The 22,373-nt window shown below is 48.1% G+C and overlaps 1 protein-coding gene across 1 annotated transcript; it reads right to left on the bottom strand.

The window, feature by feature from the left end:
* Nucleotides 1–1,471: 1,471 nt before the first annotated feature.
* Nucleotides 1,472–19,487, bottom strand: LOC311179128 (pancreatic lipase-related protein 2-like; the record flags this gene model as incomplete). The annotated part of the gene is made up of 12 exons (XM_084246092.1): nt 1,472–1,535; nt 3,783–3,950; nt 4,810–4,921; nt 6,877–7,006; nt 8,792–8,910; nt 11,117–11,236; nt 12,210–12,329; nt 13,677–13,788; nt 14,464–14,598; nt 16,805–16,930; nt 18,836–18,990; nt 19,439–19,487. 12 exons carry the CDS (start codon nt 19,485–19,487, stop codon nt 1,472–1,474), a joined length of 1,410 nt encoding a protein of 469 aa, XP_084102218.1.
* Nucleotides 19,488–22,373: the final 2,886 nt, after the last annotated feature.

Raw genomic sequence — 22,373 nt, forward strand, 5'->3', positions numbered from 1 at the left:
TAAAGAACATTTGGCTGTCCAGTGTGGTTTTAAACCCAAATAGCTTTTCCATATTCAGACTGGCCTTCAGATAGGTTTGCATGCTATAAAATACTTATTTTAATCATGTATATTATGTTGAGTGCTATTTCCAGGAGCAACTCAAATATTCAATTAAAAAAAAAATGAAGCCATCTACTCTGCTGCCGTCTTGGCTGGCTCCAGCTGTGTGTCCTAGGTTTGGGTGTGACCTCACTAGTAGTGCAGGGATCACAGCCTGATTCTGGGGATGTGACAAAGTCCAAGACTGAAGATGGAGGGATCTGCTGTGACAAACACAGGTGTCCAAGAGAAAGAGCAGAGAGGCTTTTGCTCTGTGTCTCAGGAGGGACCAATGGTAGATAAATCAGGATTTGAATAGATGCAGATGTGGGGCCATCCTGGAATTATAGAAAGTCACTCAGGGCAGGTTCTCTATTGATTTTGGCAGAGCGATAAAGGAGAATCCTGGAGCACTCAATGGCTTTTTTAGGCTGTAATGTTTATTCTACGCCAATTGTTAGGGGGCATCCGCAGGCTGGCAAGGCAGGGAGGCTGGGGGCACAGGGAGAATGGGAGTTCTCCCAGGGCCCCAATAATTCCTTATTTTTTTTCTCTTCGGGCTCTCTCTGGCATTCTCTCATGGTCTCTTCCTCTTGTAGCCAGCGCTCATCCTCTTACAGCCAAGCCTTTCCTCTCTAGCCCCTCCATCATAGCTGTTCCTGTCTCGAGTGAAGCTGCTCCCATATCCCCAGCCCCCAGGGCCAGCAGCACACACCCATGCATGCCCACAGGCAAGCGTGCCTCCCACCTACACACCCAAGCACCTTCTGTATCAATGCAGGTGATAGTCACAGGTTAGTGGTGTAAAAACCTGACCAATTCATTTATCCTACAAGCTTCCATCCCAGCAGCCCCATGTCAGGAAGCCACGGAGTCAACAAGAAAGCTCCATCTTTTCCATCAAGCTGGCCTCCAACAACAGTGGGCTGGGTCCTGCAGCCAGGTTGGGGGAAGGGGCTCTGGATCAGGAAGACACTTCCATGACTCATTCAGGTGGGGGCACAGCTGTTGGCAGCTCCTTGGCTCTGAGAGCCTGGAGTAGGCCAGATTCACTTCAGACAGGCCCTCGGGGTGGCCAGGGCTGCACTCCAGCAGGCCTGTGAACTCATCCAGCACCCGGTCACTTTGGCAGTTGCCACTCCCTGGCAGGGTAAGGGTGGAGGCAACTCTGCCCCTCAGTGTTAGCCCTGTCTGCCTGGTGCAGAGGTTTTCCCTTCAACCCAAGGAGGGCTGGTGGGAAGGTTCAGGCATTTCCTGGGGCCCACTTCTACAATTCCAAAACCACTTCTGAAATGTGACCCATGAAGAATGTAAGCGGACACGTCCTCCATGCTAAACCAAGGGTATTAAAACTTTATTATCACAGAGATGCGAGAGCAGCACCAGATTTTTAACAAGGGGAAAGAGTCTGCAAGATGTCCTCTTTCACGGTGTCACTGCTACAAAATTTATACCTGCGGAAGAAAATATTTTCAGCCTGAGGCATTCTGGCTGGAGGAAATGCAACCACAGGTGCGTCAAGAGCATTCTGGCACCCCCTGGCATGCAGATCCCCTTGACTGAATGCTGTGCAACACCAGGTGGAGTTCAAGTGATTCTTACTAAAAAACGTTCAAAGAACATCCTTCCTGTGTCCTTTTACTGAGCAGAGAGTGAATCAGCTGGGTAAACCTATAAGGCTTCATTTACAAAACGGGCAGGTCTCCAGTGGGCCTGTCCATGGGTTCCGGGAGTGAGGGGAGCCCCAGTCTGCCCAGAGTGAATGTTCCCTGCAGGGTTAGGATCATGGGGGAGGTTCTTCGTGCACTGTTTATAGAATGCGAAATGTGGCAGCCATTTTGGAAAAGTCTAGCAGTTTCTCGAAAGGTGTTGAACCATAGAATTACCATACAACCTTAAATTCTGCAACTTGGCATGTACCCAAGAAAAATGAAAACAAATGGTCCCATACAAGCCTGCACAAAAGTGTTGATATTATAATTAGTCTTTTTCCTGGTCCCTTATTTAGGTTTTCTAAATTCCTGCTATGAGTGAGACCACCTGGTATTTTTCTTTTTCTTTCTGGCTTATTTCACTGAGCATGATCCCTTCCAGCTCCATCCATGTTGCTGCAAATTGGATGAGTTTATCTTTTTTGATTGCTAATTGTAATAAAGTAAAAGTCAAAATCAACAAGCAACTATAAACCAGAGACACGCTACGGGGTTGGGAGAGGAGGGAGTAGGATCAAAACAAGGGGTGTGGGAATTGCATGGGGACTAAAACCAAAATGAAAATGCATATATCATGCAAAAATGAAAAATGATATAAGAAATATATAAAATTTAAAGTGTCGATAGCAGGTTCATTCATAATAGCCCACAAATAGAAACAACCCCATCAACCCATCAACTGAGAAATGGATAAATATCCATATAATAGAATATTATTTGAGAACAAAGGAATGAAGCAATGGTTCAGGCTACCACAGGGATGAACCTTAAAAGTATCTTTGACTAGAGGGGGTGCTTGGCTCAGCCAGCCCTGCCTCAAGGCTCAGCTTCAGAAGGCAGCGCTTTGACGAGGGCGTCCTTCTGTGGCATGAGGACTTGGGTGTTCAGGATACATAGTGTGTGAGCTTACAATCAAAACCTGCACCCACCCCCACCTAAGTGCTCTGAAATCTAGACCTTACCGCTATGCATTCCACTGTCAGGCCTTGTAGAGTCCTCAGCCCTCATGCCTGTGTGTGAGTCAGATGGGCACTGAGCAAGAGCACTGGGCTGGATGCCAGAAGACTGGGTGGAGTCCTTGTGCCCCGAGCTCCTGCTCTGCTCCCAAATATACCAAGTAACACACAGTGATGTGAACTCTGACCCTTCCAGGAGCTGGCTGAGGAATCGGGATCACCATTCACACTCAGCATTTAAGTCATGCAGCTGAGCAAGAGCTCAATATGTATTTTTAGAGTTCAATATTCTTCCTCTAGCTTCCTTACATGGCTCCAGACAAATTACTTGATTTTTCGAGTCTCCCTTTGCTCATCTTCAAATGAGAACGGTTGAGAGGTAATGGCTAAGTTGGCTCCAACACGCCATTATATTCTGATTATTCCTTTCAAGGTGGCCTTTCTTCCCATATTCTAAATGCAGCTGCATCCTCTCTCCACTCCTACTAAGTCAGACTCGACTTCCACAGGATGAGAAGAGTGACCTGACGCAGTCAATATCCCTCTCCTGCCATAGTCTCCAAACAAACCAATTTACATTAATAACTGCACTCAACTGATATGAGTGGGGAGATTTCCTACAAGTACCCCCTGGGTGTTTTCCTTATCATCTGAGATAAAACAGTCCCATATTTGCCTGTTTCTCAGATCTATGCCTTACAACTCACCCTTGTTGCTGCTAAGTTGAATTTGCCTCATTTATTTCATTGTTCAAAGTAAATCAGGTGTGTAGTTGGAGGGTTAAGGTGAATAGGTAGGTGGGTAGGTGGATGGGATGATGGCCAGATGGTCAAAGAATGAAGAGGCAAAGGTCTGGATGGATGAGTGGATTGGAAAGTAGACTGTAAGTATTAGTAGATAGGCAGAAAGGGATGATGAATGGATGGGTGGGTGGATACATAGATGGTAGGTGGGTGACTGTATGTCTGTATGTACAGACTGATTGGTAGGTAAACAGAGACAATAAGACTTAGGTGGGAAAAAAGATACTCACTCAGTCCCATCTTCACCAGTTTGCACTGTGATTTGAGAAGCCCCCAATTTGCGTTTTAAGAGATTTATCCCATTGCTGTTCCAGAGGAACTTAACCTTCTCAATTTTTCCAACATTGAGGTCCACATCAATGTCATCCGTATAACTTGAATCTGGCTTGAGGGATCCACTGAAAGCACAGACAGGAAGTGTTACATCAGCTGGCAATATGAAAACATAGGCTGAAAGCAATACATTGCTTCTCCAAACAATAGCTGCTCTTGCTGGTTTTCTGAAAATACTTTGAATGACTTCATACATACTCAGGGGTTGCTAAAACACACATGTGTTTGTGAAGAACACACCTTAGAGGGAAGTCCTTAGAGGGAAGTCAAATATCTGGGATGTCCTATATTGACCCTATAATTTCACTACATGAAAAATTAATACAATGTCTTTTGTTTAAAGATGCATGTAGTTTAATGGAGGCAAGTTGTGAGCACCTCATTAGGCTGCATAAGAAGTTGTCAAAGACCTTTAACTTACCATGAAAATTATTATGTCAAAGTGAATGCAAACACAGAATCTAATTTTAGGGTACAGTTATGCATTCATCCAACACATATTTACTAAGCACCTCCTATGCCCGGCAGAAGCTCGGTGCTGAGGTTACCACAGCAACAGGAAGCTGGCCCCAGGCTCCATGTGTATGTATATGTGGGTAGTGGAATGTCTCTTGGAGGGAGCTGCCAATACTGTCCGAGGATAATTTGACATTGACAACACCTATATCAGGAAGCGACAATTGACATTCCAAAAGGAGTTGGCACAGCACTCACTTGAAATAGTGGGTTCCCTCTCTTTCTGATCTCCACTCTTCTATGTAAAATGAGGTGATTGAACTCAATGCTAAGACTTCCTTTCAGCTCTAATACTGGAGGAGTTCATGGTTCTGTATAACAATGGATGGCTAGATATACACCCCATTTTTTTTTAATGAATAATCTGCTATGGAAAGTATGGTCATTTCACTTTACCATGGAACTTACTTGAAAATTTCATATTGTTTTGAGTTTCCATTGCTCCCATATAAAGCAATCATGATGTAACCACTCATTTTCTTTTTTCCAGACAGCGTGACTGATACCCTGTATCTCCAACCTGTCCAAAGAAATACAATTGGTTCAATGAATTTGTTGAAAAAAATGACCCATAGAAGCATTCCTGTCCCAAGCTCTGAATTCCCCATGGTGGAAAAGTCAAGGGGAATGTAACTCATGGTTTCCTTCAATGAAGTTGTGGTATCAGGAATTCAGGGTTTAGGTGGGGGTGAGGGACTCTGGGAAGTAAATATTATCAGAGCCATTTACTGCATCTGCACAGGGAGAGAGGTTTGTGGCTTTGACATTTGGAGAAAGAATCCAATGCTTTTAGTTTGGTTTTTTTTTTTTTTAGCTATTTTCATATACAATGGACATATTCTCAATATAAAAACAACCCAGATAAATTTAAATACCCTTTTGTTAACACACCATCTACCTGTTCTCCATCCCAGATGTCTTCCTGAGATAACCAGTTTGGCCTCCATAACCAGTTTGGCCTCCTCACTCATATCACACACACACACACACACACACACACACACAAACACGTATATCAAAGAATATATAGGCATTTTCCCTCTTCCATAAATAGCATCTACTGCTATTCTGTATGATCTCCACCGTCCCCACATGGTCCAGCCTCTGCCCTTTCTTGTGTTCCAGAAAGTCACCCCCACCTGGGATCCTTGTCACCAACTTTAGGGTGGATTCAGCCAGTCAGAGACTTGCATAGGACATTTGAAGACAGGAGGAAAGAGGTAGAGAAACTTGCTCTCTGCTCTTTCCTGCTACTGTACCAGATGCCAGATTCTGCTATGATAGTGCTCCATCCTGGAGGCCACACAGCTACCAGATTCTGGTGCCTCAGCAACCCTGAATTTTTGTTTTTTGTTTTGTTTTGTTTTATTTTTTTGTTAAATCTGCCCATGCCTTGCAAAGCAGGCTTCAGTGAAATGCCTTTATTTGAACCACACGAATGAGTTCAGGCTCATTTTGGGACCCTGACTGATACAGGATGATGCCTTTTTACTTAACACGCCTTCGAGATTTTCTCTCTTCAGTCCCCAGAGCTGTCTCCTTCCTTTACTGGCACAAAACGGGCAGTATTTGGTTGTTTACTAATGGGGTAGTCATTTAAGGGTTTTTCTCCCCCACCCCCTCAGTTGTACAGTGGACATCCTGGTCATACCTTCCTTTTTTTTTTTTTTAAGAAAGAAAAAGTTGATTAAGGAAAAAAGGAACAGAAATAAAGTAGGACTCCCTGACTGGGGGAACCAGAGCAGGGAGTGGCAAGGGAGCCTCGGTCATACCTTCCTATGTACGCACACAAGCATTCTCCTTAGGTACGCTCTGAGACATGGAAGGGCTGGGTGAAAGGAACATGCATGTCAGATGTCATGGGCACTGTTATCTCTCTTGATAAAGATTGTGAGGAGTGCATGGAGTACTACATGTGAAAAGAATCTTGTTAAGCGCTGTAGAAAATTTTTAAAAATTTAAAACTCCCTCAGAAAATAATTACTGTTTTATTCAGACATTAGTTATAACAAATGAATCTTGATGAATTTATTGCCCTGTACCTTTTTGATTGAGAAGCTTGACAAAAATGACACGAGTAGTGTGTGTGTGTGTGTGTGTGTGTGTGTGTGTGTGTGTGTGTGCAGGGAGACTAGTAAGACAGATAATCATGGTGGTGATGTCTTGGCTTCCACTGACTTTGCCCACTTTTCTGTTCTTCTGTTAATGGGTCCATCCTTTCTGCCACAGGGGTGGGGGGGACATGTGACCCCACCTGAGCCATGCATCGCACTTGCCCCCACTGATCAGGATCCCTGGTTAAAGGGGAACAGATGAGACCCAAGACAAATGCCAGCCTCCTGTCCTTCTGCTACAACTTCAGCTAGTTGGAGTTGAGTTTCTGTCAGCTGCTAACCAAGGGTCCAGACTGATGAGGCTGGTATATCTTTTAAAATTATTTGCAAGAATGTTTAAATGAGTAAAATGGAAACTTACGAGTAAAATTGCCACTTTCTCCTGTGTTCAGGAAAATGGTTTGTCCCACAGCACTGGTTTTCCCCTGAAATTGGTCAGCGAAGTGACCCATTTTGGGGCATCCTCCAACAGGACAAGGGAAGCAGTTATTCTAGTGAAAAAAAAAATAGACTGTTTGTTGATGGTGCTCCTTTGACTCATCCCCTCAATCAGTCAGTCAATCGTCTTCCCATCTACCCCTCCTCTATTCATCACCCATTTACCCTCCATCCATCCTCTCACCCACCTACACATCCAAGCACCCATTCAGCCACTCATTCTGCCATCAATTCACCAGTCCACCACCCATCATCAAAATTGTGCATAGAACTGTGTTAGTCCTGCCGGGTCCCCAAGGAAGTACCTGGGGAGACAGCCATACCCAGGAAGCAGGAAGATGAAGATGGAAGGGGAAGGCAAGACCGCTCTAGGGAGGGGTAGGAGGGACAACACGTTGTTTCAAAAGAGCAGAGAAAGAAGATGTGTGACCACGTTCATTCCCATGCGTATTATTTGTTGAGAATTAACTGATCCTATTCGATGCTTCCCAAATGGTAGTTCCCTTCAGGCCAAACTAGTACTTTGTGCCACAGCATCCATTCTCCTTTGTTCTTTCCCTTCCCACATCCATCACGTGCAGGGCAAAGATCTGTTTTGCCTCCTGAAAGCACAGGACAAATGCAGGAGGCTGTGCCTATTGTTAGCCTCGCCCTGGCAACGCCTGGCACGCCAAGGCTGCACAACGAGCTCTCCCAGACAGTGGGCACCAAATAGGATGTCCTCTCAGCCCAGGCATCTCAAAATTAGTTTTGAGAGGAAAACATGTGAGTGTAAACTTCTATTTATTTTATATTTATAAAACACTTTTATATTTACTTTTGAGAAAAATAGATGTTGATACTTCAGACATTAGCAACCACCTATGTAATAATTGATTCACCTATGTAAGAGGCTCGTATCTTTCATGTTGCTTTGTTGTTGGGGAACAGTATCCCTTCAAAGATTAGCGGGGAAAATAGCGTGATTATCATGGGGAAATCAGGCAGACACCACCTTAACCAACTCATCTGACTTTACGTCATCAGTCACAGGGATATAGTCATAGAATGGACATCTCTGGTTGTGACACACCGAGAATGACCCGCTATCATCACCCAGGGAATCAGAAAGAAATCATCAAGTAAGTTCAGACTGTGAGATGTTCTACCGAACACCTAGGTTGGAATCCGCATAGCTGTCAATGTTCTGGAAGACCAAGGAAAACCCGGGGAAGGGTTCTAGATGAGAGGGGACTAGAGAGAAAAGACAACAGAAGCCATAAAGATGGGGATCAAAGAGTGAAAAGAAGGGAAGGCAGGATATAGGGGAGAAATAAAGACGAAAGGAGGGTGGGGGGGGAACCTCGGGTCTAGAGCATATTACTGAAGTATGTGGAGAAGTGTGAGTATGGACGCTATAGTAGCAAATACTAGCACATCACTGCTAAATTCCTTGAAGGTTGCTTAGAGAATGACCTTACTCTTTGGGGGTGAATGCTGAAGCATTTATGAGTAGAGTGTCATAATGTCTTTACTTTCACTTCGGAAACAGTATTCACATGCAGCCATAGGGGATGCGAAGAGTGGGTATGTCTAGGAGATGGCTGTACAGGTGTTCATTGTGCTTTTTCAACTTCTGTGTAGATTTAGCATTTTCCATATGAAAAGCTGGGGGTGTAGGGAAAGCCCCGCACAGTCCAGTCTGTGCCACCTGCTCCTATTCTCCCAGCTCTGTCCAGGGAAGGAGGCGCTCTTAGCTAGATATTCCCAGTGCCTCCCCTCGTTGGTCCTGGAATCACAGCTCTGTTCTGCTCACACGCCAAGCCCCCAGCCCCTCCTGCAGCCCTGGCGTGACCTACCTTCTCAAACTCACTGTAGGAGGCACATGGGTAGCCCAGGAAGCCGTCGGGGTTGAGGATACTGCTTGAGTAATACTTGTAGCTTCTCAGGTGATTGCAAGCCACAAAATCTCGGGTTCCTGAGAAAGCAAAGGTCACAGGAGCTCACAAAAGGCTCTTCACTTTTGAAACCTGAACATTCAGACCCAGAGAGGAACCACCTTCGCATTTCCCAGAGGGGAGTCTGCCCTCCTTGGTGCCTAGGCCACCATTTAAAGCCGCCACCATTGACTCAGACATACTTTGGGGAAATTGGGACATCTGGGGGGTAGTTTCTTAATGGTTGTTGGCTAGAGTCACTCCCCCCACCCCCACTGTGTCCCCTGGCTGAGAAGGTGGTAGTCATCGTCAGGGCTGGCCAAGTGCTGGCAAGGGGGCAGGTCTAACAAGCACATTTGTCCAGTCCTCTGGAGGCTACGCGGGGAGGGGGTGCGGGGAGTGAGAAATACATTTGGGGAAGAGAGAAGGGTGGGGAAGAGGGAGGGAGAGAGAAAGGAGAGAAAGGTGAGCAAGAGAAAGCCAGTGAGCAGAGGAGAGGAGAGGCTAATAATACCTTTAAAGGGCTCCCACGCCAGCCAGTTAACCGCCCCTCCCCCACCCCCTTGTAACATGATAAAAGATTAAACCCAGATTGCTGGTTCTTCTGATTTTTCACACACACACAAAAATCACAAGTATCTTGAATTTTCCATGAAAATCTTTCCATCCTCAGTGACAACAGTCCATTCCCATTTAAAGAACAGCCCCTGTAAAGGCCAGTTTCTACCAGGGACCACACTGGCCACACACTTCACAAGACCAACCGTTTTGTGGCCACAGGCCAGGGATTCCTCCCTTTCATTGTTCCAAGCCCAAGCCCGGGGAGCAGCAGCAGCAGAGAGCAAGCTCACCCTGGCTCCGGCCACTCTCAGGGCATCTTACTGTCTTTTTCTTTAAACCAAAGTCCTCCTTTGGAAAATTGTTTTCTTTTCTGCAGCCACTTGGTACAAAACTCTCCATTGATCCTCAGTAACCCAGGATGTGCCTGGAGACCACTTCTGGGGAGTCTGGTGGGCTTTATCGGCCACCCAGGGAGAAAGGACAGTTCCCCTTTGTGTGGGGGGATTAGCTGTCCACACCCCCAGCTCCACTGTGCCCTCGGGCCAGCAGCTTCCAGCCAAAGCCAGGTCCCCGTGCCCCACACCAGTGCTCATTACCAGACAACAGAACCTGCTTCAAACTTAATTGTTTCTTTCATCTGAAATTGCTGCCCAGGGATCCCACAATAGAGGAGCGGGTGGAAGTAATTGTTCCCGGTGCCCAGCGCCTGCGTGACTCAGAGCTCCGCAGGGTAGACGCTTGTTCCCTGTTCACAGCCTGTTCACTGGAAATTGCCTCTTTAATTAAACCTTGGCTCCTTTCTATTGTGCGTGCCCTGCTCCTCACCCGTGGGCCCCCATGGGACTCTGGTGTTCTGTCAGGGGTAGAACAGCCGGGTCTTCCTGGAGTTGGCTGACGTGGAGCAGAGAGGAGGTGAAAGGCTCCACTTTTGGTGGCTAGATCTTGGCCGTTGCTTTACTGACTCGGCTCTTTAACTTCAATGTTTGGAAGATTCAAATGCCACAGAAGGCTCAGCTCACTGTCAAGACCATGCTGAGTGAGTGCTGTGGGTCAGGCCCTGCCACAGCTGGGGTGGCCAGCCTGGGCCCGGGGAAGGCTGGCTCGGGAAGGTGAAATGAGAGTCTACAGAGTCCAACGCTGCTTCCAGGCAAGTGCATGAGTAGAGCTAAGGTCAGCGAGGGGAGAGGGTGCCTGAGGGCAGCTCATGTTAGGAGCACCCAGCCTGCTCTGGGAGACAGAGCCCGTACCTTCAGGCCTCCCTCTCCTAGCGTGCACTTCCCAACCCCAAGAACATGCCCCACACTTTCTGTTCCTAGGACAACAAAGGCAAGTTCATCAATGTCTTTCACAGCATTGTTTGTGTCCTGCAGTTTTCAGGCAGCCAGTACAGAAGGCAGGACAGTGGGTCAAAGGCAGAAATGCCAGGTGACGGCCCGCTCAGCTCAGCAGCCTGATGACGGATGGATGGCACAGGCTGGGGCATGAGGTCAGGCAAGCTTTATGACTGTGCTGAACCTGATTCCCTGTCGATAAACGGATCTGTAAAATCAGAGTTACTATGTGCTCACATTGTTGTGAGCTGGCACCAGCACTCAGCACCAGGGCAGACTCATTGTGAGAAAGGCCAGGCCACACCCGCCTTCTCCCCGAGGGAGCAGCTGCGGCATGCTATCCCGCTCCACCTACCTTCCCAGATTCCATTTATATCGATGATGGATGAAAGGACGTTTTTCTTACATCCAGGCATTTGCTTTCCTCCATTTGGAAAGAAATCCAGGTGGCCCACCTTTTGGCTCATTCCAAACCCTGAAACATGGTAAGCAGAGGTGAGTGGGGAGGTCCGTGGTCCCTGCTGAAGTAGGAGCCACAGAAGGTGCTCAGTTCATTTCAACCAGGACGAGAAGCTTCTTGGCAAATTCTCCCCTGGCACAGCCACCACTGTCCCTGACTCTGAAGAAAGTTCTCAGAGATGAGCACTTGGCAAGACAAGGAGGGAGGAGAGAACAGAGGAAGGGAGCTGGTCGGCTCTGGGTGAGCACACGCATGTATTCGTATGTGTTTTTCTGTTTGTCTGTCTGTCCTGCAGAGGCCCTGAACAAAATCAACGTGCCGCCCTACGTGAGGTCCCAGCAAACATCTATCAGGATTGATGTGACTTTTATTCCTTTAATCATTTTTCAAGTTTGATGTCTACCTTATGTTCTTGGACTGAGACCACATACATTGTTTTATAGAGAGTGACAGCTAGGCGCCTTGGCTCTTGAGACACACAGACCTGTGATTGCAGCCTGGTTCAACCTATAAACTTCGGCGATAACTTCACTCTGCTGAGCCTCAGTTTCCTCAGCTATGAAATGGTAATAATAATAACAACCACGTTTTAGGGGTGTTACAATCATTACTGAGCAGCATTCAATGCAGCAGACGGTAAGCACTCACTAAGTGCTATCAGCATCACTGTTTGCATTTTGCGGGGATGAGCCAAGAATCAGGCGTAAATACATCTGCCACTCTGGATGTTGGCCGCGAGGGAAGGTCACAGGGCTGCAAACCTGAGTGACAGTCTCCCATAGGCCGCTCATCCTCCCTGGGTGCCCAGGTTGACGCCACTGACGCTGTGCTTCCTGGTCATCTGCGGGTGGCACCTGCTTTGACTGGCTGACCCACGCTCTTCCTGCAGTTAACCATTTTGAATATCACCCCTGCAAATGTGAGTGGTGGGGTGGGTGGGGCCACCAGGATGCACTGTGCGGTGTCTGAGGTGGAGAGTGGCACTCACCGAGGTTGGGGATGATGGGAGAGGAATCCGTGTGAATCACATCCACAAACAAGGCATCGGAGGGATCCAGCCGAACCTCCTCGGGCGCGCCCTGGAAGCATGGCTCTGCAGGGTCCAGCCCTGGGGAGGGCGGGTGCACAGGGAGCACACTCTCAGACAAACCAGACTCTAAACCCTGAACCCACAAACCGAGCGTGAACATCTTGGGCAAAGGGCTCCATACCCAGCAGGCATGGTTTGGGGAATTAGATCTGCTTGGGACAGACAGGCTGGAACTGGGCCCACTGCCGGTCAAAGAACGCTCAGAAAGTCCCAGCCCCCAGCCCCACGCAGAGTCTGGGTGGTGTCCTTGCACCCCTCCCTTCCCTCTTGCCTTTTCCGCGCATCTGTGTTACTGTCTGGTATTGCTCTCCAAGACAGCAAGTCCCCTAGCCCCCCTCGGCTCCTCCCAGCCCCGAGACACTATCTGATTCCTTGTGTCCTGCATGCGCTGCTCCCCAGCCTGTGTCCTCTTCCCTACCGCCTCCCCTGCTAAACCCTTCCCCTCCAAGGCCTGGCGCAAACACCACCGCTGCCTGGAAATCTAGCCTCTGCGTTCTCAGCCCATTCCATCCACATCGTATAGAATTATTTTGCATTTATCAGTTCTGGTTTGAATTAAATTTGCCTCCTTAGGTGTCTGCCTCCTGGACTAGATTGTGGATTTCCTGAAGCAGGTGGTGTGTCCAGTTCACCTTCAAGGAAAAGCAGAGGCTGTGAGGAGCAGCACACTCACACCCAGGGCCATATTCTTGCCCTGGTTCTGCTGGGGCCACATGCCTGAGCTCTCTGAGCTTCAGTTTCCACACCCAGAAAGTGGATGTGGCCCCCATTACAGGGCCCTTGTCAAAGCCCAGGGACTATTAGCCCCTTAGCCTCACTCAATGCCCTGAGCTCAGGAGACATTCATTAACAGTTGACTTGAGCTGTCTGCCAAAGGGATGTACTGATGCGGTTGCACAAAATAAATAACTGCATCTGTCTTGGGAGACTTCGTTTTGCCGAGGGCGCCACCCATACATTCATTATTTACTGAGTCCCTCCCAGGCCGCAGAGGTCAGCTACCCGCTTCCATTTCCTGCCTGTGCCTGTCACAACATAAATTTTTGTAGAACCAATGACTTAATTTTTAAAAAAAAAAATCAGTTCACCTCTTTTCCCCTTTTGCTGGACTAGCAGTAAGAACCCTAAGTCACGGGCTTACTGTGTCAGTTATAGCTTTCATTTCTTTCATAAATGAAAGCATTTTAATTTACAATCATATTTTCTAATATACGTAAAAATAATAGAGATAATTATTTTTTGACTTAAGTTCAGGCACCGCCTGAAATCGGTTCCAGGAGGGCCAGTAGGGGCGCCCTTCTCCATGGCAAGTGCCGAGTGTCGGGGCTCCCCGCGGTGCCCCAGGCTGGGTGCCAGCACCCCTACCTGTGATCCTGCCCACTTTTCCTCCCAGCCGCCTGCCAGCCTCGCCCGCCACGTGGGAGCCCAGGCTGTGGCCGATGATGTGCACGTCCTCCAGGCGGTAGCCCAGCTCGGTCTGCAGGGGAGGGAAGGCTTGTCAGGGAGGGGGTGAAGGGTTGGGGGTGGGGAGGAGCCTGGCGGGGAGCTCGGGAGGGGAGACCCATCTCCCACAGGCAGCCAGCTTGTATGCAGGGCAACAGTGCTGACCAGCGGCTGCCGCCTCAACTGCAGGCCGCTGAAGCACACCGCAGGCTCCTCCACGAGGCCGACTCCCTCCCCTGTCTGGGCTCCAGCTATCTGGGAGAGTGTCTGTGCCTGCTCTGTGCTTGCCCAGAATAGACCTTCCAGAAGCTTGTGAAGGACCTTGCTTCTCTGGGCTGAGATCTGCCAGGCAGCCCAGCCAGCTCTAGAATTCCCAGAACAGCCTGCAAGAAAGGCTTTATTGCAAAAAGGGAAACTGAGGTTCAAAGAGATTGGTTTGCTCCAAGTTCCCCAGCTGGGGATCCATCTGCAGGGCCAAAGGGAAGTTGGAAGGGTGCACATTCATCTCCAGAAAGGTGCTCCTGGGCTTCCAGTCCTGCCTGTCTGTGGGTCCCCAGGCTGCCTCTGGGAGCAAAGTTTGCTGGCCTGCCCCCACCCCGTCCCCCTTTTCTCCCAGCCTGTTCCCTGACCCCCAGCTACCAGATGTGGCTTGAGGCTCACCGACCACCAGCTACTGACCCCCAGCTACCAGATGTGGCTTGAGGCTCACCGACATGGCTTGTATCAGGTAGGCGAGCTCAGCTCCCACCACGCGAGTGTTCTGGACTGCTTGGGTGTACCCAGTCAGCGCTCCTCGCCGCCAGTCCACGCAGATGCAGTTCACCTGCTCCACTTTAAACATGTTCTGGAGAAGACAAGAAAGAGGGAGAAACTGATTCATTGACAACCACAGGCTGCATCCTCCAGAGGTGGGAATCCATAGTCCTGAAGCCTCTGGTTAGTGTCAGAGCCTTGACATTCCTCACACTGGTCATATCCTCACCATGCCCATGTGAGCTGGGCATATTATCCCCACTTGACAGATGTGGAAGCTGAGGCTTGAATTGGAGCCTGTGACTTGTCTAATGCTCACAGATGCTTGTTGACATAACTGGATCAGAAAGATCCTTTAGATCAGGGTTTAGCAAACTACTACCAAGGGCCACATCCCTGGCTGGCGCAGAGCTCTGCTGGCACAGCCTGTATGCCTGTTGTCAGCCTCTGAGCCACAACACAGACAACCTGAAGCCACATGACCCTCGAATGTCAAGATAGTCCCTGCCAGGTCCTCTACAGGGGGTTCACTGATTCCCTGAACTACAACTTCAAGCCTCTGGTGCTGCTGTAAGTGCTGCTTCTATCATCCCAACAATGCAACCGTGGGAGATACAAGGTTTCGAGGGGCACATTTAATGAGATAAGCTTGAGGTTGAGGTTGGGTACAATCCAGGGAGACATCCTTCTTCCTTGTCATGTGGTGTGACCACAGTCTACTGTCCGAGCACAGACACTGGTTCTCTGATGGGGGAAAATGCCAGAAAGAGTCACTCCATAGCTTGGGTTCACCTTGCACCTTGGTTTGAGGTGGGGAGGAGATGGCTGGAGGCCAGGACATCATGTTGGAACTCATACCCCCAACTGTCCCATCTTCAGGCCACATCGCCTCCTTCTGGGATTCAGGGGTATTTGTGAACACCCCAACCCATAGAGTGACAGAGAACCCCTAAGTAGAAGTAGCTTGAGGTCTGGAGCAGTGTAGACTAAGTCCCTTGAAGCCATGTCCAAGTTCACCCCCTACAGGCTAAGCTGTGGGCACACAGGATGGGCTTGTGGTATCTTTTGAACAGAAGACTTGGTTTTGTGTTCCATTCCCAAGGATTTGGGCAGGTATTGAAACTTCTAGGGTCCTAGTTTCCTCATCTACAAAATGGGGGCCACAACTAGACCTTCCTCACAGTGTTGTTTGGACAAAGACTGAAATGATTCACCAGTGCTGGGAAAAGGATATGCGGAATAAGAATTCACTAATAACATTCATGAGAAAAACATAAAAGCTGTGCAGTCCAACACCCAGGCCACTAGCCATGTATTACTAAAAAAAAAAATTAATTAGGGCCTCCCTGGTAGTGCAAGAGGTTAAGTCTCAGCATTGTGAAGCTATCTGATGCCAATGCAGCATGAGTTCAATCCCCGGCCAGGGAGCTGACCCACATGGCACAACAGACCTCTCCTGTCTAGCCCCCTGGTCCCCTCAGCAGTACATTTCAGTGGATCCGCCTTTTCTGCTCCCCACTGTGTCTCTGGTGAATCCACTCACCACACCCCCACTCCTCTGGCCTACACCCCAGCTCTTGTAAGCTCAAATAAATAAAATTAAAAAATTAATTAGGGCCTCCCCGGTGGCGTAGCGGTTGAGCGCTGGGTTGCGAAGCTGCCTGCAGGTTCTACAGCACCGGTTCGATCCCCGGCTGCTCCCCTGCCACCGGAGGAGGGTCCCACATGGCGCGCAGACCTCTCCTGCCGCCCGCTGCTCCCCTCAGCAGTGTACTTCGGTCCTTCTGCCTGCTCTGCTCCCCGCTCTGGCTCTGGTGAATTCTCTCACCCTCCCGCGCTTCTGACTGTACTCAGTGCATGTATAAACAAACAAACAAACAAATAAATAAATAAAAACATGCCTCTATAAAAAAAATTTAAAAAAATTAATTAAATGAAATATATTTGAAAATTCAATTCTTAGTTCATGCTAGTCTCATTTGGAGTGCCCAGTAAGCACAAGTAGCTAGTGGCATGGATCGTGTAGATGAACGGAAGTTTATTTGCTGCAGTGTCCTCCCTGGGGCTTTCTGATTGGGCTCTGGGTCTCTCCAGCCTCAGGGGATTGGGCAGGAGTGGGTGGGTTGGGAGAACCTGACCTTGGATGCCATTGAGAGTCCAGGTTCTTCCTGAGGTGGTTTCAGGAAGGACCCGCATCTCCCTGGAGTATTTCCTGTCCAGGTCTTGAGGCATTGGGGTGACAGTGTTTGATCGGGATGGGGTCTCAGCAGAGTGGCCAGGTGAGGAGGGGCCCCTACCTTGCACATGTCTGACAGCCATTTCTCCTCCCCCTTGTCTATGAAGCCGTGAACGATGAAGCGGGTCTTGCGGCCCAGGTTGAAGTTTGAAGCCTCGACGGTGTTTAGGTCCATGACACTGAGCAGCTGGTTTAATTAGAAAAGATAAATATGAATGCTGGAGCCATTCGAATGGCATGGAGCCATTCAAAGTAGTTCAGCAAGATTGGGGTCACAGATACAATTCCCGTGGAGCTCGGTCAGACTAGAACAGGACCTGACCTGGGTATGAGGATAACTTCATAAACTTTCTGTTAGTTATGAAGTTGGGCATCAAAGCACAGTCACCTTAGCAACATTGTCACCAGGATGTCACATCAGAGTTGTTGCAGATAGCTTAAAATATCATTTATACTCATTATTATATTAAATACAGTTTTACTAAACCACCCCTAAGGCCATGTTATTTGGTTAGATAATAAAGCAACACCATGCACGCACAGTGATATCTCTCATATTTATCTTTTTAAAATGTTCTGCTGTTTTCCAGTAGAACTGGTTTCCTTTGCTGTCCAATATTTAATTTTACACATTTAGAAACATTCTCCTGAGAGCAGCTGGCTCCTAGTTCAATGGAGCTGCCAGGGGCATCACACATTCATAGGATTTAAGAATAGTCCTAATGCCACCCCCTATTCAGGCCCATCCACCAGTCCCCAAGGACATGATGCTTGGAGCAAGACCACACAATGAAACAGCATGATAACCCCATGAAAGCAGACTCCCAGCTGGAGGTGCTGAGTGGGGAGTTTGTCACCAAGAATCCCACAGTGGGTGGCCTCAGGCTGATATCTGGCTCTCTGACCTCTGTGGGGGATAGGAGCTCTGAGCTGCTGGAATTCTGAGCAAGTTTTTTTCATTTTAATTTTTATAAAAGTACCATTGGTATATAACGTTATATAGATTTCAGGAGGACAGCATTAGATCTGGATATTTGTCTCTATTGCATAATGATCACTACCTATCTAGTTTCCATGCAGATTTTGGGAATTGACCCTGATTTACATACCTCCACCCCCCATCCCATCTGTTACTACCATTCTATTCTTCAAAAATCTAAGAACTTTCAGGCCTCCCCAGTGGCGCAGCAGTTGAGCGCTGGGTTGCGAAGCTGCCCCGCAGCCTCTGCAGCACTGGTTCGATCCTCGGCTGCTCCCCGGCCACCGGAGGGTCCCACATGGCGCACAGACCTCTCCTGCCGCCCGCTGCTCCCCTCAGCAGTGTACTCCGGTCCTTCTGCCTGCTCTGCTCCCCACTCTGGCCCTGGTGAATTCTCTCACCTTCCCACTCTTCTGACTGTACCCAGTGCTTGTATAAATAAATAAATCTTTAAAAAAAAAAAAAGTCTGAGAACTTTCCAGACCTGGGGAAAGAATTGAATAGACGTTCACAAAGCTAGCATGGCACCTAATTACCTAAGTGCAAAAAGACCTATAAGATACACACCAGGAAAATAGTCTGAGAAAGTTCTTTCTGGTTGTTTCTAAGCACCTGGGATAAACCTGTCCTGCTTCTACCTAGAAGGTGTTCTGGGAACAGAGGTTGCTCCAAGGGTCCCCCCCTTTTCACTTTTGTGGTTAAAAGTCCCTCTCCTGTCCTGTCTTCTGGCTCCCCAGCAAGGATTCACTTCTCCAGCCCTAGGGGTTTCTCTCTCTCCACTGCTCTGTGCAGAAGGCAGACCCTTCCAGAGAAACACCAGGCCTGGGTTCCCCCATAAACCCTGCTCATACCCACACCTCCTGGGAATAGGGCTCAATGCCAGGTAGCACCTGAAGTCCCAGCACAAGTGTGGGATCGTGTAAGTTTCTAGGCTTGGCGTCTACAGATTTCATCAGATACACACAGGGGTCTGTGATCCCAAGAGTTAGTTGGGTTCTTGGTCTAAAGCTGGTGAAGAAGTGTCATCTGGAAAGTTCTAAAGCAACAGTGTGAAGGCTCCAGTGTGGACGCCTTTGTCTACCCTCCATGCAGTCTTCCCATACCCGTGCTTACTTGGAAATTGTTTGGATTCTCATTTGTGTACAGAAGAAATCGAGTGTTAATGTCCTTGGGATCCCAGGGAAAGATCTTTAAAGGTCGCTGAAGGATTCCTGCCCATGGTTTTTCATTGGAAAAGCATCCAAAAGGCTGGTAGCAGATCTCCTTTCCTGGGGCAAGAAGGGGAAGAGACAGGTCAAATACTTGTGAGGTTCTGAAAGGAAGAACAGCATTTCAGCCGCATAGCAGCTCTTGCCTTCAAGTGAGTTATGGGATTGCTAAAAATTCCTGGGAACCTTCTGCCTTAAAACTGCCTCTTCCAGGAAACCCCTGGATGGCTTATTACATATATTCATCAAGCATCAAGTATTATCAAATGCCTGGGCATGAGTTTGGTCATGCAGAGAAGCTACTTGATTTGTCTTGACATCTCCACTGGACGCAGCACTGGCCTGGCACTGGGGAGGGAGTCAGCACTACCTGATGCTATTGACGGTGATGAATTTCTAGTGATGATGATGCCTGTTGTTGCCTCCCTGGAGACCCATCCAGGTCTTCTCCAGCCAGGAGAGAGGCATGGTCCCTCTCTCTCTTAAGAGATAGTGATGCCATCCTTACCTGTGACTGTGGCCAGCAGGAGAAAGCCCACTGTCCAAGAGAACAGCATCTATATTAGGGAAAAAGACAGTGAGCGAAACAGAAACTCAGCCACCTGAGCTCCATAAGGTATTCCCTTGCGGTGGGGAGACCCCGAGGCTGAGGCTTTCCCCATTGGAAGTAGCACTCCAGGACCCCAGAATCAGTGGCAGCCCCCACTTCTGGGGCACATCCCTCTGGCAGCCCCAGCCCTCCCAAGCTCCCTGCCCACTGTGACTTACTGTGCCACATCAGAGTTTCCACTTACAACCCAGCACTTGGTCATGGCCTTTTATAACCAGGCTTTATCTTTGAACTCTTTAGAAGAAGGGATGGGAGGGATAGATAGGGCTCTGCTCGTGTGTGCTTTGAACCTGGGTTATCATAAACACATACAGCCCGCTCAGCTTGCAAGCGGGACTGTTGATAAAGTGAGATTCCAGAGAAGGAAAACTGACATTAGGATGCAGAGTGCTATTACCCTAAACCCACAGGTGCAGCCGCCAAAAGATTGTGCTCCCCCAGTGATAACAGAGGAGCACCAAGCTGCTTTGCCTCCATTTGAAACTCTTCAGAAGGACAAACCACACACCTGTCTTGTCACCTGGCCAGAGCTGTGCAGGGGTTAGAAGTCTAAAGAGCTAAGGTTGAGTGGAAGTTCTTGCTTGTGAAAACATAGTCCTCTCTGACTATGGGGTGGGGTGGGTGGAGAGCAGCCCTTCAATGTGCCTGGACAGAGAATACAAGTCCCGCTGATGGAGAAACTCAAAAGACTCAAGTGGGGGAAAAAAAAAGAATCAAGTGAATACTGTGTTTAGAAAAAATATAGTGTATTTTAAAAGCATTTGAGTTGCATTGACTGTACCTTGAACTGGAGATAAGGCAGAAAGAAAACAGAAGTGTTTTCTTTCCTTCCTCACCGGGAGAACCTGGGTGATAACCAGGGGCCACCCTGCAATTTTTCAAATTGACATATAATTTAGATACACCAAAGAACATACATCTTAAGTTTAAAGCTGAAGGTTTTGGCAAATGTATACACCTATGTCCCAGATCAAGATAGAAAGCATTTCCAGCAACAGAAGTTTCTTTTATAATCCTACCACCACCTCAAAACCATGCTTCTGTTTCTAGGCTGTAGCTCGGTCTGCTCTAGAATTGCATATAAACAGAGATATGTTGGTGTCTCCCTTCATTCACATGCATTTTTGAGGCCTACCCATGTTGTATTATCAGCGGTTGGCTCCTTTTCATGCCTGTGTTGCAACAATTTATTTCCATGGGGATATATTTTAGTTGGTTTGTCAGTTCTAGTTCGGTGGACCTGTCAGTTCTTTCTAATTTGGGGATTATTCTGAACAATGCTGCTAGGAACATTCTAGTCTAGTACAGGTCTCTTGGTAGACACAGGCACCCAGTTCTCTCAGGCTTATGCCCAGACTCGAATTGTTGGGCACTGGGGTATGTGTGTGCTTATCCTTAGAAGGAGCTGCCAAACCCCTTTCCAAGGTGGCAGTACCCATGTGAACTCCCACTAGCAACTAGGTGAGAGTCCCCTTTGCTTCACACCCTACTCCTGCCTTTGATGGAGCTCAGAAGCACCAACATTGCCAGCAATTTCCTGTGGGGTTCAAATGAAGAAAAATGACATCTTTTATGGTCAAACTCCCTTCTGAGAACTGTGAGGTTGGAGGTGTTTGGAAGCCAAAGAATGAACTTCTCTTTCTCAAATGGGTTAAGGAAAGTCAAGGGGTATGGGACTGAATGGGGTTACTATGCCTCAGTGACTTTGAAGCCTAATGTAGCCCCTAGAAATGTCCATGGCGGGGGGGGGGGGTCCTCTCTATAGCCCTAGACCCTCTTTATGGGGCCAGTGGCTGCCTATCATTCTTGGGGAAACATCCACACTCCTTACTGCAGCCTTTAGGATGCAGCGCAACTGGGCCTTACTTCCCTCCTTGCCCTGGAGTCTCACTTGATGAATTCAGGCACACCTGCTGGCCACCCCTGTGTAGTTTCTTGAAAAATGCCCATCTGGGCACTGTGCCACCTTTGTATAGTGTTTCTGCTTCCTGAAACACACAACTCTTACTTGTTTGTTCCCTGCTTAACTTGATGCTATCCCTCACTGCTTTGCTTAATTAGCTCATCTCAAAGGAATATTCTTGAATGCCCAAAGCTGAGCCAGCTCTTCCTTTACATGTCTTAATATATTCCTTATTTTTCCATTCATGGGATCTACCCAGATTGGTCATTAGATTACATCAGTTGTTCGTTTAGATCTTGCCTTTGTGTCAGGGTCAAGATCTGCAGAGTCATTTCTGTGTCACCAGAGCCTGGTACAGTGCCTGGCAGACATTAGTGATTATTAAGCAATTGCTGGATGAAAGACAGAACATTGGTGGCTGATGACTCATGGATTGGTGAGCTGGATGACTTCCAGGTGTTTCCTGCTGTCTTCTCCTTGCTCTGTGTCCTGGAGGCTGCCTCTATGGAGTGTCTCGCTATTTGATAAGCCCTTTGAGTGGGGGCCACTGGGGCCCTGACAGGTGCAGCCGGTCACTGGACTCCCTGAGGGAGGGTGGGCACAGTGGACCAGGGACCTGCTCTGTGGGGGGATTTGCTAGACCTTTGTTGTTTTTTTGTTTGTGTTTTTTTTTTACTTACATAGCAATAAATATTTTATTATTTTTCTTTTTTTTCTTTATATCTTTTACATCATTGTGTAGTCCCCATAAATTTCCCACCACCAATTCACCCTTGCACCGTCACCATAGTCCCTCCCCCTACTCTCCCCTGTTTTGGTCCCTTTTCCTCCTCTCCCCTCGCAGAATGTCTCTGATTTATGGTTGCTTGCTAATTTTGTTGTTGTTGTTGTTTTAATTATTACTATTGTTATTACTATTCTTTCGCTAGG

The sequence above is a fragment of the Talpa europaea genome, assembly GCF_964194135.1.
Source record: "Talpa europaea genome assembly, chromosome: 10".
In the NCBI taxonomy this organism is placed as follows: domain Eukaryota; kingdom Metazoa; phylum Chordata; class Mammalia; order Eulipotyphla; family Talpidae; genus Talpa; species Talpa europaea.